This window comes from Lipotes vexillifer, unplaced genomic scaffold (genome assembly GCF_000442215.2).
Source record: "Lipotes vexillifer unplaced genomic scaffold, Lipotes_vexillifer_v1.1 scaffold2106, whole genome shotgun sequence".
Taxonomy (NCBI): Eukaryota; Metazoa; Chordata; class Mammalia; order Artiodactyla; family Lipotidae; genus Lipotes; species Lipotes vexillifer.
The window spans coordinates 286,206-297,430 of NW_006775310.1; the positions used below are offsets into that span (position 1 = coordinate 286,206).

The following is an 11,225-nucleotide window of genomic DNA, read 5'->3' on the forward strand; positions in this document are numbered from 1 at the left end:
CGCGGGCTCAGCAGTTGTGGCGCACGGGCCCAGTTGCTCCACAGCATGTGGGATCCTCCCGGACCAGGGCTCGAACCTGCGTCCCCCGCACTGGCAGGGGGGCCGCCCCCCCCCCCCCCCCCCACCATCCTCCTGTCCTGTCCAGGGTTCCGCCTGAATGATGGCTTTTGGCACGAGGTGAATTTTGTGGCACAGGAAAACCATGCAGTCATCAGCATTGATGATGTGGAGGGGGCAGAGGTCAGGGTCTCATACCCACTGCTGATCCGTACAGGAACCTCATACTTCTTTGGAGGTAAGTGGAGGCCGACCTGGCTAGACCCCTGTCTCTGGGTGGGAAGGCCCCATCTAAGTCCACCCAGACAGGGCTACATGGAGAGTTTTGTAGCAGTAAATCCCTCTTGACCCTCTGGGACCTTGGGGACTGGAAGGTCACTGTCATTGTCTACTAGCCCCCTTCCTTCCTTCATGTCTGGCTCTCCTTTGGCATCTCCCTGGGGGAGGGTCGCTGGAGTCTTCCCTGGGGAGGGCCTCACAGGGGTGGTTGCTCCAGGTTGTCCCAAGCCAGCCAGTCGATCAGGCTGCCACTCCAACCAGACGGCATTCCATGGCTGCATGGAGCTGCTCAAGGTGGATGGTCAACTGGTCAACCTGACTCTGGTGGAGGGCCGGCGGCTTGGATACTATGCTGAGGTCCTCTTTGACACATGTGGCATCACTGATAGGTATCCAGAAGCCCCTCTCCCTACAAGAGGTGACCCCTCCAAAGCCCTCTTCCATGGTCTCCCAATGATGGGAATGGCCTTTCTCAATGATCTCCCTTCTCCTGGTCCCAGCTTCTAAGTCTCCTACCTGGGGATGATTCCTCCTCGACCTCTCACCTCCTATTTCTTCCCTTAAAGTGACACGTGCTCAGAATGGAAATGAAGCATCTGTTTTCGGTCCTTGGGGGTTTTATTTGGGGGGTGGGGGAAGTAAGGCATTATTTATTCCTTTGGGGAAGGGGAAACAGTATAGTACTTGAGCCCTGAGGCCTGCCTAATGCCCCAGCATTTAAGCTTGTTAGGTGGAGTATGTTTCACACTGGGTTTTGGTGCTCCCAGGAGCTGGGAGTGAAGCTTGTAAGGATCAGACCATACTCTCAAGCTCCCCATAAGGCTCCTTCCCTCGGTGCTGACCCCCTCACCTAGGTGCAGCCCTAATATGTGTGAGCATGACGGACGCTGCTACCAGTCTTGGGATGACTTCATCTGCTATTGTGAACTGACAGGCTACAAGGGGGAGACCTGCCACCAACGTAAGCCAGCTTGGGTATGGGGGAGAGTCAGAGACAGGGGAAGTCAGGAGGTTTCTGGCAATCATGAGGCTGCTAGAGATGGTAGGGCTGGCCCTCCTAGCCCCCTGACCCTATAAATTGCCTTTTCCCCACCTCACCACCAACCAGCTTTGTATAAGGAATCCTGTGAGGCTTATCGGCTCAGTGGGAAAACTTCTGGCAACTTCACCATTGATCCTGATGGGAGTGGGCCCCTGAAGCCATTTGTAGTGTACTGTGATATCCGAGGTAAGTGGCTCTGATGGGTGGTGGAGGGGCAGCTGACAAGGCAATGTGGGAGTGTGCGGGAAATGGAAGGATGGAAGGGTGGACAGGGGCCAGTGAGATTAGATGGTGGTGGGGGTAAAGGAGGACAGAAGGGGGAAGGGGACACTCAGGGATTTGTAATCTAGCCTTGCAGGTAGATTCCAGCTTCCTGATCCATTCCAGCTGTCTCATCTCCGGCCTATGACGTTGGGGGCCTAGAGCTGGGCTGAAATGGAGCTGCTGGCCACGTTTCTTGGCTCTGGATTGCAGTAGTGGTGCTGGGGGCGGGGCAGGGAGATGGGTAGGGAATGCCCGTCTCCAGCCACAGCTCTGCCTCATCCCCTCCCCCAGAGAACCGGGCCTGGACAGTTGTGAGGCATGACAGGCTGTGGACAACTCGGGTGACAGGTTCTAGCATGGAGCGGCCATTCCTCGGGGCCGTCCAGTATTGGAATGCATCCTGGGAGGAAGTCAGTGCCCTGGCCAATGCTTCCCAGCACTGTGAACAGTGGATTGAGTTCTCCTGCTACAATTCCCGGCTGCTCAACACTGCAGGTTAGGGCGGGGGTGGAGAGGGCAAGGTGGAGAGCTGGAGGAGAGACCAGTGGGGTCTGAGAGAAGAGGATTAGAGGGTTCAAGGGAGCCCTGGGCTACAGGATTCAAGAAAGGGTCTGGGCTGGTTGGAAGGGTGAGAGAGGAGCCCAGAGGCTAACGGAGGGCAGGGCCTGGAAGCTGCCTGCCCCTCTTCCCCAGGAGGCTACCCCTACAGCTTCTGGATTGGCCGAAATGAGGAGCAGCACTTCTACTGGGGTGGCTCGCAGCCCGGCATTCAGCGCTGCGCCTGTGGTCTGGACCGGAGCTGTGTGGACCCCGCTCTGCACTGTAACTGTGATGCCGACCAGCCCCAGTGGTAAGGGGGGCAAAGGCACGGGGCTTTCAGGACGCCAGGGACAGCTGAGCGGCAGAGGCTGAGCCACCACATCCTGTCCCCACAGGAGAACCGACAAGGGCCTGCTGACTTTTGTGGACCATTTGCCTGTGACTCAGGTGGTGGTGGGGGACACGAACCGTTCCAATTCTGAGGCCCAGTTCTTCCTGAGGCCTCTGCGCTGCTATGGTGATCGTGAGTGACAGACCCTTTTTGTGTACCCTCCCAGGGTCAGCTCTCCAGTTTCCAAAGTCTAGGCTACCTGATCCACTGGGGGTCTCTAGGACACACTGCCAGATACCCCAGCTCCTGGTGTGATATGCCCATACCTGTGTTGTTCCTCGGCACCTTCTTCTCTTTCATTACACGCCTTAAGTTTCCCTGGGGACCCCTAGCTGTCCCCTTTTGCCGTCTCCCCCCTGACCTGAGGCTGCCTCACTCCTCTCCCCTCCTACCTCGCTGACAAGGCCTTCCTCCATCTGGTTTTGTAGGAAATTCCTGGAACACCATCGCCTTCCACACTGGGGCTGCACTGCGCTTTCCCCCAATCCAGGCCAACCACAGCCTTGATGTCTCCTTCTACTTCAGGACCTCAGCTCCCTCAGGAGTCTTCCTAGAGAATACAGGGGGCCCTTACTGCCAGTGGCGCCGACCTTACGTGCGGGTGGAACTCAACAGTGAGCAGGCAGACGTTGCCGGGGGATGAAGATCCCTGGGGAGGTGTGGGGTGGGTGGAGGCTGGGACAAGCGACAAGGGGTAAGATGCTCCTCTGCGAGGCGGCATGGAAAGGGCTTCAGATGGCGCTGGCTTCTACACCCAGCTCTTTTTTTTTATACATTTATTTATTTTTGGCTGCATTGGGTCTTTGTTGCTGTGTGGGCTTTCTCTAGTTGCAGAGAGCGGGGGCTACTCTTCGTTGTGGTATTCAGGCTTCTCATTGTGGTTGCTTCTCGTTGCGGAGCATGGGCTCTAGGCATGTGGGCTTCAGTGGTTGTGGCTCGCGGGCTCTAGAGCACAGGCTCAGTAGTTGTGGCGCACAGGCTTAGTTGCTCCGTGGCATGTGGGATCTTCCCGGACCAGGGATCGAACCCGCGTCCCCTGCATTGGCAGGCAGACTCTCAACCGCTGCGCCACCAGGGAAGTCCCCCAGCTGTCTTGACAGCTGGCTTCGTGACCCTGAGCACACCACTTAGCCTCTCTGGGCCTTAGGTCCCTGAATTGTAAGGAAGCTGGACTCCTGGTGTGTGGGGGGGGTCTTCTACCTGATGAGCTATGCTTCTAACCTGAGAAGTGGGGCTGGGGAGCTGGCTCCAGGGATCTGGGAATTTGGGAGAGACCAGGGGTATGAGGGTTTTTTTCTTTTTTTATACATTTATTTATTTATTTATTTTTGGCTGCGTTGGGTCTTCGTTGCTGCGCGCGGGCTTTCTCTAGTTGCGGCGAGCAGGGGCTGCTCTTCGTTGCAGAGTGCAGGCTTCCCATTGCGGGGGCTTCTCTTTGTTGTGGAGCACGGGCTCTAGGAGCACGGTCTTCGGTAGTTGTGGCACGTGGGCTCAGTAGTTGTGGCTCGCGGGCTCTAGAGCGCAGGCTCAGTAGATGTGGTGCACGGGCTTAGTTGCTCCGCGGCACGTGCGTCTTCCCGGACCAGGGCTTGAACCCGTGTGCCCTGCGTTGGCAGGCGGATTCTTAACCACTGCACCACCAGGGAAGTCCGGGGTGTGAGGTTTTAAGCAGTTTATGGGTTTTGTCCCAGGCTGTAGACAGATTGGAGGGACATTCAAGGAGCTCCAAAGGGTGAAGAAGAGGGGTTGTATCAGGTGAACCTGTGAGGGATCTTGGAGGTCTGAGTCCTCTCCCCCTAACCCCCAACGTTGTCCAGCATCCCGGGATGTGGTCTTCGCCTTCGACGTGGGGAATGGGGATGAGAACCTGACAGTGCACTCAGATGACTCTGAGTTCAACGATGACGAGTGGCACCTGGTCCGGGCTGAAATCAATGTAAAGCAGGCCCGGCTCCGCGTGGATCACCGGCCTTGGGTGCTGCGGCCGATGCCCCTGCAGACCTACATCTGGCTGGAGTACGACCAGCCCCTCTATGTCGGTGAGCCACAACCCAGAGGCAGGTCTGAAGCCTCTGACACCTTCCCCTGCTCTCAAGGCCACTCTCCTTGTTTCCTGTGTCTTAGGTCCCGATCCCCTCGACCTCAGCGTGAGCCAAAGGCCCACCTTTCCTCTCCAGTCCCTGGCATCTATTCTGTTCTTCTAGCCCCCTTGGCTCCCTTCCAAACCCCAATGCTTATCCCGGTCTCTCGCTCTACACCCATTTCTTGACCTGCCCACCTTCCCCAGGATCTGCGGAGCTTAAGAGGCGGCCCTTCGTGGGTTGCTTGAGGGCTATGCGTCTGAACGGAGTGACTCTGAACCTGGAGGGCCGTGCCAATGCCTCTGAGGGTACCTCACCCAACTGCACGGGCCACTGCGCCCACCCCCGGTTCCCCTGTTTCCATGGAGGCCGCTGCGTGGAGCGCTACAGCTACTACACCTGTGACTGTGATCTCACGGCTTTTGATGGGCCATATTGCAACCACGGTTAGTGCTGCTGGTTTTGGGAGGACAGGGAGCCATAATGGGATGTAGGGAGGGCAGGAGAGGAAGGAATCAGGGAAAACTGTGGTCGTCCTGGGCTCCTGAGCTCTGAGCTGGGGCAGCCGGGCAGCTGAAGATGTTGGGTGACTCCAAAGGCATAAAGCGGGGCAAGGAAGGGATGGTACAGCTAGCTGGCACGCAAAAGATCAAAAGCAACAAGCAAATAACTTGCCCATCTTCCCACTGTCACCAAGGGAACACAGGCCACCCCACTCGCAAGCATATCCCCCTCAGGCTGCACGATGCCCTCCTATGCCATTTCCTATTTGACAATCGCTTCACTCCTAAAACATGTCTACAACCTGGTCCTTGGTTAAGGCAAGCGTTGACATTCGCCATAGCAAGATTCTGCACATATACCCAGACTGCAGCCTCCCTGAGGCTGGTCTAGGGGGATGACTGAGCAGGGCGGTCACTGGTGGGAGGAGTCTGGTGAGGTGGGGAGATACGGGGACTAAGGGACTGACAGAAGACCTTTGGTTTTGGTTCGGAAGTGTGAGTAGTGGCAGGTGTACCAGATGGGCTTATGGTATCTCGATTCTAATCTCGACTGTCCACTTACTGTGTATCCCTAGGCAAGTAGCTACCCATTTCTGAGCCTCACTTTCCCCAGCTGTAAAACGCAGGGGTTGGATTAGATGATCTTTTACCTTTCCCATGATTTTAAGATTCCATTCCGTGACACAGGGGTGCCAGAGGACCTAAAAGTGAACGGAGACGGGTTGTGGTGGTGGCTGAAACTGGGGAAACGTGCCAGAGGGTGTGTGTGGATGACATACACAGCGTCTGAATGTGGGAATGGGGGCCCTGACCTCACTACCTCTGCCTTCAGACATTGGCGGTTTCTTTGAGCCGGGCACCTGGATGCGCTATAACCTCCAGTCAGCGCTGCGCTCCGCAGCCCGCGAGTTCTCCCACATGCTGAGCCGGCCAGTGCCGGGCTACGAGCCCGGCTACATCCCCGGCTACGACACTCCCGGCTACGCGCCCGGCTACCACGGCCCTGGGTACCGCCTGCCTGACTACCCGCGGCCTGGCCGGCCGGTGCCGGGCTACCGTGGACCTGTCTATAATGTCACTGGAGAGGAGGTGTCTTTCAGCTTCAGCACCCACTCCGCCCCTGCCGTCCTGCTCTACGTCAGCTCCTTTGTGCGTGACTACATGGCTGTGCTCATCAAGGAAGATGGTAAGCGCCACACACCCCCCCCCCCCCCCCGGCCCGAGGCTCTCGCTCTCAATTCCAGCTGCTTCTGGGTGCCCTCCGTTCTCGTAACTATCGATTGACCAATACAAGGACTCAAGTGCTCTTACAAGATGGGGACTTTGGGAGCTGAGAGGAGACCCCCCCCCCTTCCTCCTCCCCACCCTACAGGGACCCTGCAGCTGCGCTATCAGCTGGGCACCAGTCCCTACGTGTACCAACTAACCACCCGGCCCGTGACTGACGGCCAGCCCCACAGCGTCAACCTCACCCGGGTCTACCGCAACCTCTTCATCCAGGTGCGTGCAGGGGGCGGGGGACGCGGGAGGCGGGCCGGCTCGGACCACAACCTCGCCAGTGGGCAATGCCAAACGTTTAGCATTTGGAGAACACGTTCCAGTTTACGGAGGACGTTCGTGTGTGTGTGTGTGTGTGTGTGTGTGTGTGTGTGTGTAATCTCACGGGACCTCACAACCGCTCTGTGAGGGTAGCTCAGGTAGGCAGCTCCTCTTCTGACCTTCGTCTGACAAATCACTAAAGGGGCTCAGACAGTAGAGTGGTGTGTTCCCAAAGTCAAACCACCGTCAGCTGCGAAGACGGGGCTCAGAACCAGGTTGTTGGCTTTTTAATACCAAATCCTCTGTCTGGGTCCAGGGGTTGCCCACCTGGGACTGAGCTGGGACTCGCCGCCAGCGGGGAGCGGAGAGCTCCAGCCGGGTCTGGGCTGCGTCTGCCGCCGCCTCCCCCTCCCTCACCTCCTCCCCCCCCCCTCAGGTGGATTACTTCCCCCTGACAGAGCAGAAGTTCTCGCTGTTGGTGGACAGCCAGCTGGACTCGCCCAAGGCCTTGTATCTGGGGCGTGTTATGGGTAAGCTGGGGCTGCGGGGGCGTTTTGGGTAAGGAGCTGTGGGTGAAGTCCCTGGAGCCCAGAGGGGAGTGAAGGACGGGGAGTGGCATTGAAGGTGCTGATAAAGAGGAGTGGGAGCCTAGCGATGGTGAGAGGGGGCAGCGCTATAGGTGGTCCAGGCCCGTTTCTTTCTGGGCTGCCCCTCCCTCAGAGACGGGAGTGATTGACCCGGAGATCCAGCGCTACAACACACCAGGTTTCTCGGGCTGCCTGTCCGGCGTCCGATTCAACAATGTGGCCCCGCTCAAGAGCCACTTCCGCACACCTCGACCCATGACCTCGGAGCTGGCTGAGGCCCTTCGCGTTCAGGGAGAACTGTCTGAGTCTAACTGCGGAGCCATGCCACGTCTCGTCTCAGAGGTGCCACCTGAGCTGGACCCCTGGTATCTGCCCCCAGGTACATCCCTGGGACACAATAAAGGAAGGGGAGAGAGGGACAACAGGGAAAGGAAATGATTCTTAACCTGAAGGCGGCTTCTCCTACCTGGTGCTTTCTCTTTTTCAGACTTCCCATACTACCACGATGACGGATGGGTTGCCATACTTTTGGGCTGTGAGTAGCACAGTCGCTACCCTGACCTCCTCATTCTACCCTCTGGCTGTCAGCGTTGCCTCCCTGCCCCGTGTCCTCAGGGCTGAGGGGTGGTGAAGGCACTAGGTGCATGGTGGCGCCCAGAAGGATGAGACAGGCTATGATGAAGGTAGCTGATAATCAGGTTGGAGATTTTTAAATGTCTGAGGATGCTATAGACTTTTAATTGAAGTGAAATATCAAAATGGGGCTAAAGCTTTTACAGTGATGTGCCCATCAATGCCTGATCCCATATACCATCTCTTCTCAGTGGTAGTCCATTGCTGGTCACATCTGACTTTATGACCTTGTGGATCAGATAATCTCCACTTCCTGATGAGCAGCTTAAGTCACATGCTTATCTGTTGGCTCATGGTCATTATGTTCCACCAGAGTCAGGTGTTCAATATCTAAAAGGTCCCAGAATTAGGCAGGAACTAACTGTTTATTAAAAGGAGCTTTACTGCACTATAAAAAGGTAAATGTTATGGTACGTAAACTACATCTCAATAAAACTGTTATAAGAAAATTAAAAAAAAAAATGAGGCTAAAGCTAAGGGATGAGGAAATGGGGGTGCAGTAACATCCAGAGAGATGAGAAATTGGGGTAAGTACCAGGGATGTGGAAAGAGAATGTTAGAAATAGAAGACGGCAGGGGATGAGCCAGGAATTTAGACCTACCAGATACTTAAGAATGGCTTGATGTGGCCATACAGCTGACGCTCTTGTACACGTACGCTTTAGGCCAAAAGCATATATATGTATATGTATATAGGGGAAACCCCAAAGATCTGCCCTGAATTGTTCCTTTTTTTCTCTTTCAGTTTTGGTGGCCTTCTTGCTGCTGGGGTTGGTGGGAATGTTGGTGCTCTTCTATCTGCAAAATCATCGCTACAAGGGCTCCTACCACACCAATGAGCCTAAGGCCACTCACGATTACCACCCTGGCAGCAAACCTCCCCTACCTACTTCAGGCCCAGCCCAAGCCCCAGCCCCGGCCCCAACACCAGCTTCTACCCAAGTTCCAGCCCCAGCCCCTGGCCCCCGGGACCAAAACCTACCCCAGATCCTGGAGGAGTCCAGGTCTGAATGAATCAGGAGAAGGGCTTCAGGGACCAAGTCCGTCTCCTCCAAATTCCCCAATCCCTGCCTCTACCCCACCCGTCAGGGTCATTTGGCTCCTCTTAGCTGGCTCTGCTCATCCAGAGGATTTCCCTCCTGCCAAGTTTGGTGGACAGAGCTACAGATGGGACCAAAGGGAGTGGCTCAGCCTCACTGCCTAAACCAATGCCCTGCCCATCCCCATTTCCCCAGGCTCCTGGTTGTTTGCCTGCCCCAAAGAAGCCTCATGGGGTTAAGACAGGCCCTTCCTGCCATCCCTGTCCCAGCTGCTGCCAGGGATTAACAACAGAGTGCAGGGGAGATTAACCGCCTCCCTTCAAATATTCAATCTCTGCAGGGACAGATGTGTGGGCTTGCAGGGGTGCACGGGGTGTGGGGGGAGGAGGCTGCTAAATCATACCCCCCAGCCGCTCCCCTCCCCTGCAGAACACCTTCCATCTGCTTCCACTCAGTTGGGGATTAGGGAGGGCTTCACTGATGGCTCCCACCCCCGTTTTTTGTTTTTTACAGAGACCGAGAGGCCTCAGTTTAGCACCTTAGTACCTCCGCTGCTTTACGTGCTTTAGCCAAAGCCATAAAAAACTTGCAATGTATAGAGAATAACGCAGACACACTGACTAGCCAGCCCTCTACTCTTCCTCCCTCTTCCAAGATATGCAGTAGCCTTGGTGCCTGTCCAAAGGCTTGGCCCCCCTCTCCAGTGCATGAGGAGCCCTCTTTCCTCCGCTCAGAGATGCTGCTTCGTTTGCCCCGGAGGTCATATTCTTTATATATATTTTTTGTTGCAAAGTCTCTCTCTAGAGAAACTCTATATATTACTCTAATTTTTTAAATTATCAGTTTATATATAAAAGAAAAAAATCAATCGACTGTCCTGTCCTGTGCTGTGCCCACGGTCTGTAGTGTGCTTCTCCTGTGTTGGAAGTCTCATGAGGTCTGCTGGTCATTCACCCAAGCCTGATCCGGCCTCCACTCTGAAGCTGTGCTCTCAGACTTGGAGCTGTTCTAATAAAGCAGAGTGACAGAGCCTAAGTCTGTGTGTGGTAGCTGGTGTCGTGGTTAGGGCACAGTGGGATGATTTTAAGGGAGCTAATCTGACGGCTCCAGAAACTCTATGGGGAGCACTCAAAATCCTTGCATCACCTACTGGAAGCCTGCTTGCTTCTTGCCAACCCCCTACCCCAGATCTCCCCCAACCCCAGATCTCCGTGGACAAGCGGAGATCAGAATGCTACAGCTTCAGCCCGAACTGCCCCTGTACCACCATCCCTGGATTCTTCCAGGGTCCATCCCTGGACCCCGAAGCACACAGTACACAACTTGCCAAAATGGATTCTACCACTTTATTCAGATAAGAGGTCACAAGCCACAGGACTTTAAAGTGCGTGAAATTCACTGGCAATAGAGCCGCACATATACCAGCCTCCCCCCGCCGGTCCCCACCACCTTGCTCCATCCATCATTACATGTCTGAGGGGGAGGGGTTAAGACCCGTCATTCAAAGGTGGGGGACAGCAGGGGATAAGGACGGGAATGCTGGAGGAACAGCAGTAGTAGTGGTCTGACACTGGGGGAGGGGATCAACCACAGTGATTCTGTACACGGAGGGAAGGGTGGGGTCAGCCTAGCCTCTCAAAGACTGGATGTAATTTTTCTCCCATCTGCTCCTTATAGCCAGCCCCTGGCATTTCAGACAGCCCTAACTCTTCCTCCTTCATCTGTCTCTGGTTTTTCCCTATAATTTATGAGTAATTTGGAGCCCACAGTCCAGCTAGAGGGTGTCCCCTATACACAATGCATACAAACCACAGCAGATGTAGATTTCAGAATCACAGTGGGGGCTGGCCCAGTCTGGTGGGAAGAGGCTTCTGTCAGGAACTAGCTAGGCGTGTGCTCAGTGCTGGCTGCATGTGTGCCCACAAGTGTGGTGAGTGAGAGGATGTGAGTGAGTGTGTGTGTGTGTGTGTGTGCGCGCGTGCATGCGCGTGCGCGCATGCACGTCCCACAAAAATCCCTAGGTGACAGTTTGGCCAGAGGGAACCCTACTCCTTGCTTCATGGGACAGCCAGTGGGGTTAGAGGAAGGCGGTGGTCAACACAGACTGGGGAAGAGAGGCTCTAATTCCCCAGAGAGAAGGGAGAAGCCCACTCCTGTACCTAACACTCCCTAGGCCAGTCTGTACCTGCCCATGTCTTTTTCCCCAGCACAATGCTCCTTGTTCCCTGCAGCTCAGCGCCAGCTGTTGACACAGGGGCGGCTCTCAGAG

General features: G+C 55.7%; 1 protein-coding gene across 1 annotated transcript in view; it reads left to right on the forward strand.

Annotated features, from left to right (window-relative positions):
- The window catches only part of CNTNAP1 (contactin associated protein 1), a 14,535-nt gene extending 5,195 nt beyond the window's left edge, over window positions 1-9,340 (forward strand). The window contains exons 9-24 of the mRNA XM_007449860.1: window positions 146-295; window positions 554-725; window positions 1,191-1,297; window positions 1,445-1,564; window positions 1,934-2,137; window positions 2,336-2,492; window positions 2,578-2,705; window positions 3,002-3,187; window positions 4,391-4,612; window positions 4,861-5,100; window positions 5,990-6,343; window positions 6,530-6,657; window positions 7,133-7,226; window positions 7,417-7,662; window positions 7,771-7,818; window positions 8,662-9,340. Coding sequence (XP_007449922.1) covers window positions 146-295; window positions 554-725; window positions 1,191-1,297; window positions 1,445-1,564; window positions 1,934-2,137; window positions 2,336-2,492; window positions 2,578-2,705; window positions 3,002-3,187; window positions 4,391-4,612; window positions 4,861-5,100; window positions 5,990-6,343; window positions 6,530-6,657; window positions 7,133-7,226; window positions 7,417-7,662; window positions 7,771-7,818; window positions 8,662-8,930 — 2,825 coding nt within the window. The 3' untranslated portion in view covers window positions 8,931-9,340. The remainder of the gene's footprint in view (window positions 1-145; window positions 296-553; window positions 726-1,190; window positions 1,298-1,444; window positions 1,565-1,933; window positions 2,138-2,335; window positions 2,493-2,577; window positions 2,706-3,001; window positions 3,188-4,390; window positions 4,613-4,860; window positions 5,101-5,989; window positions 6,344-6,529; window positions 6,658-7,132; window positions 7,227-7,416; window positions 7,663-7,770; window positions 7,819-8,661) is intronic.
- The last annotated feature ends 1,885 nt before the right edge of the window (window positions 9,341-11,225 follow it).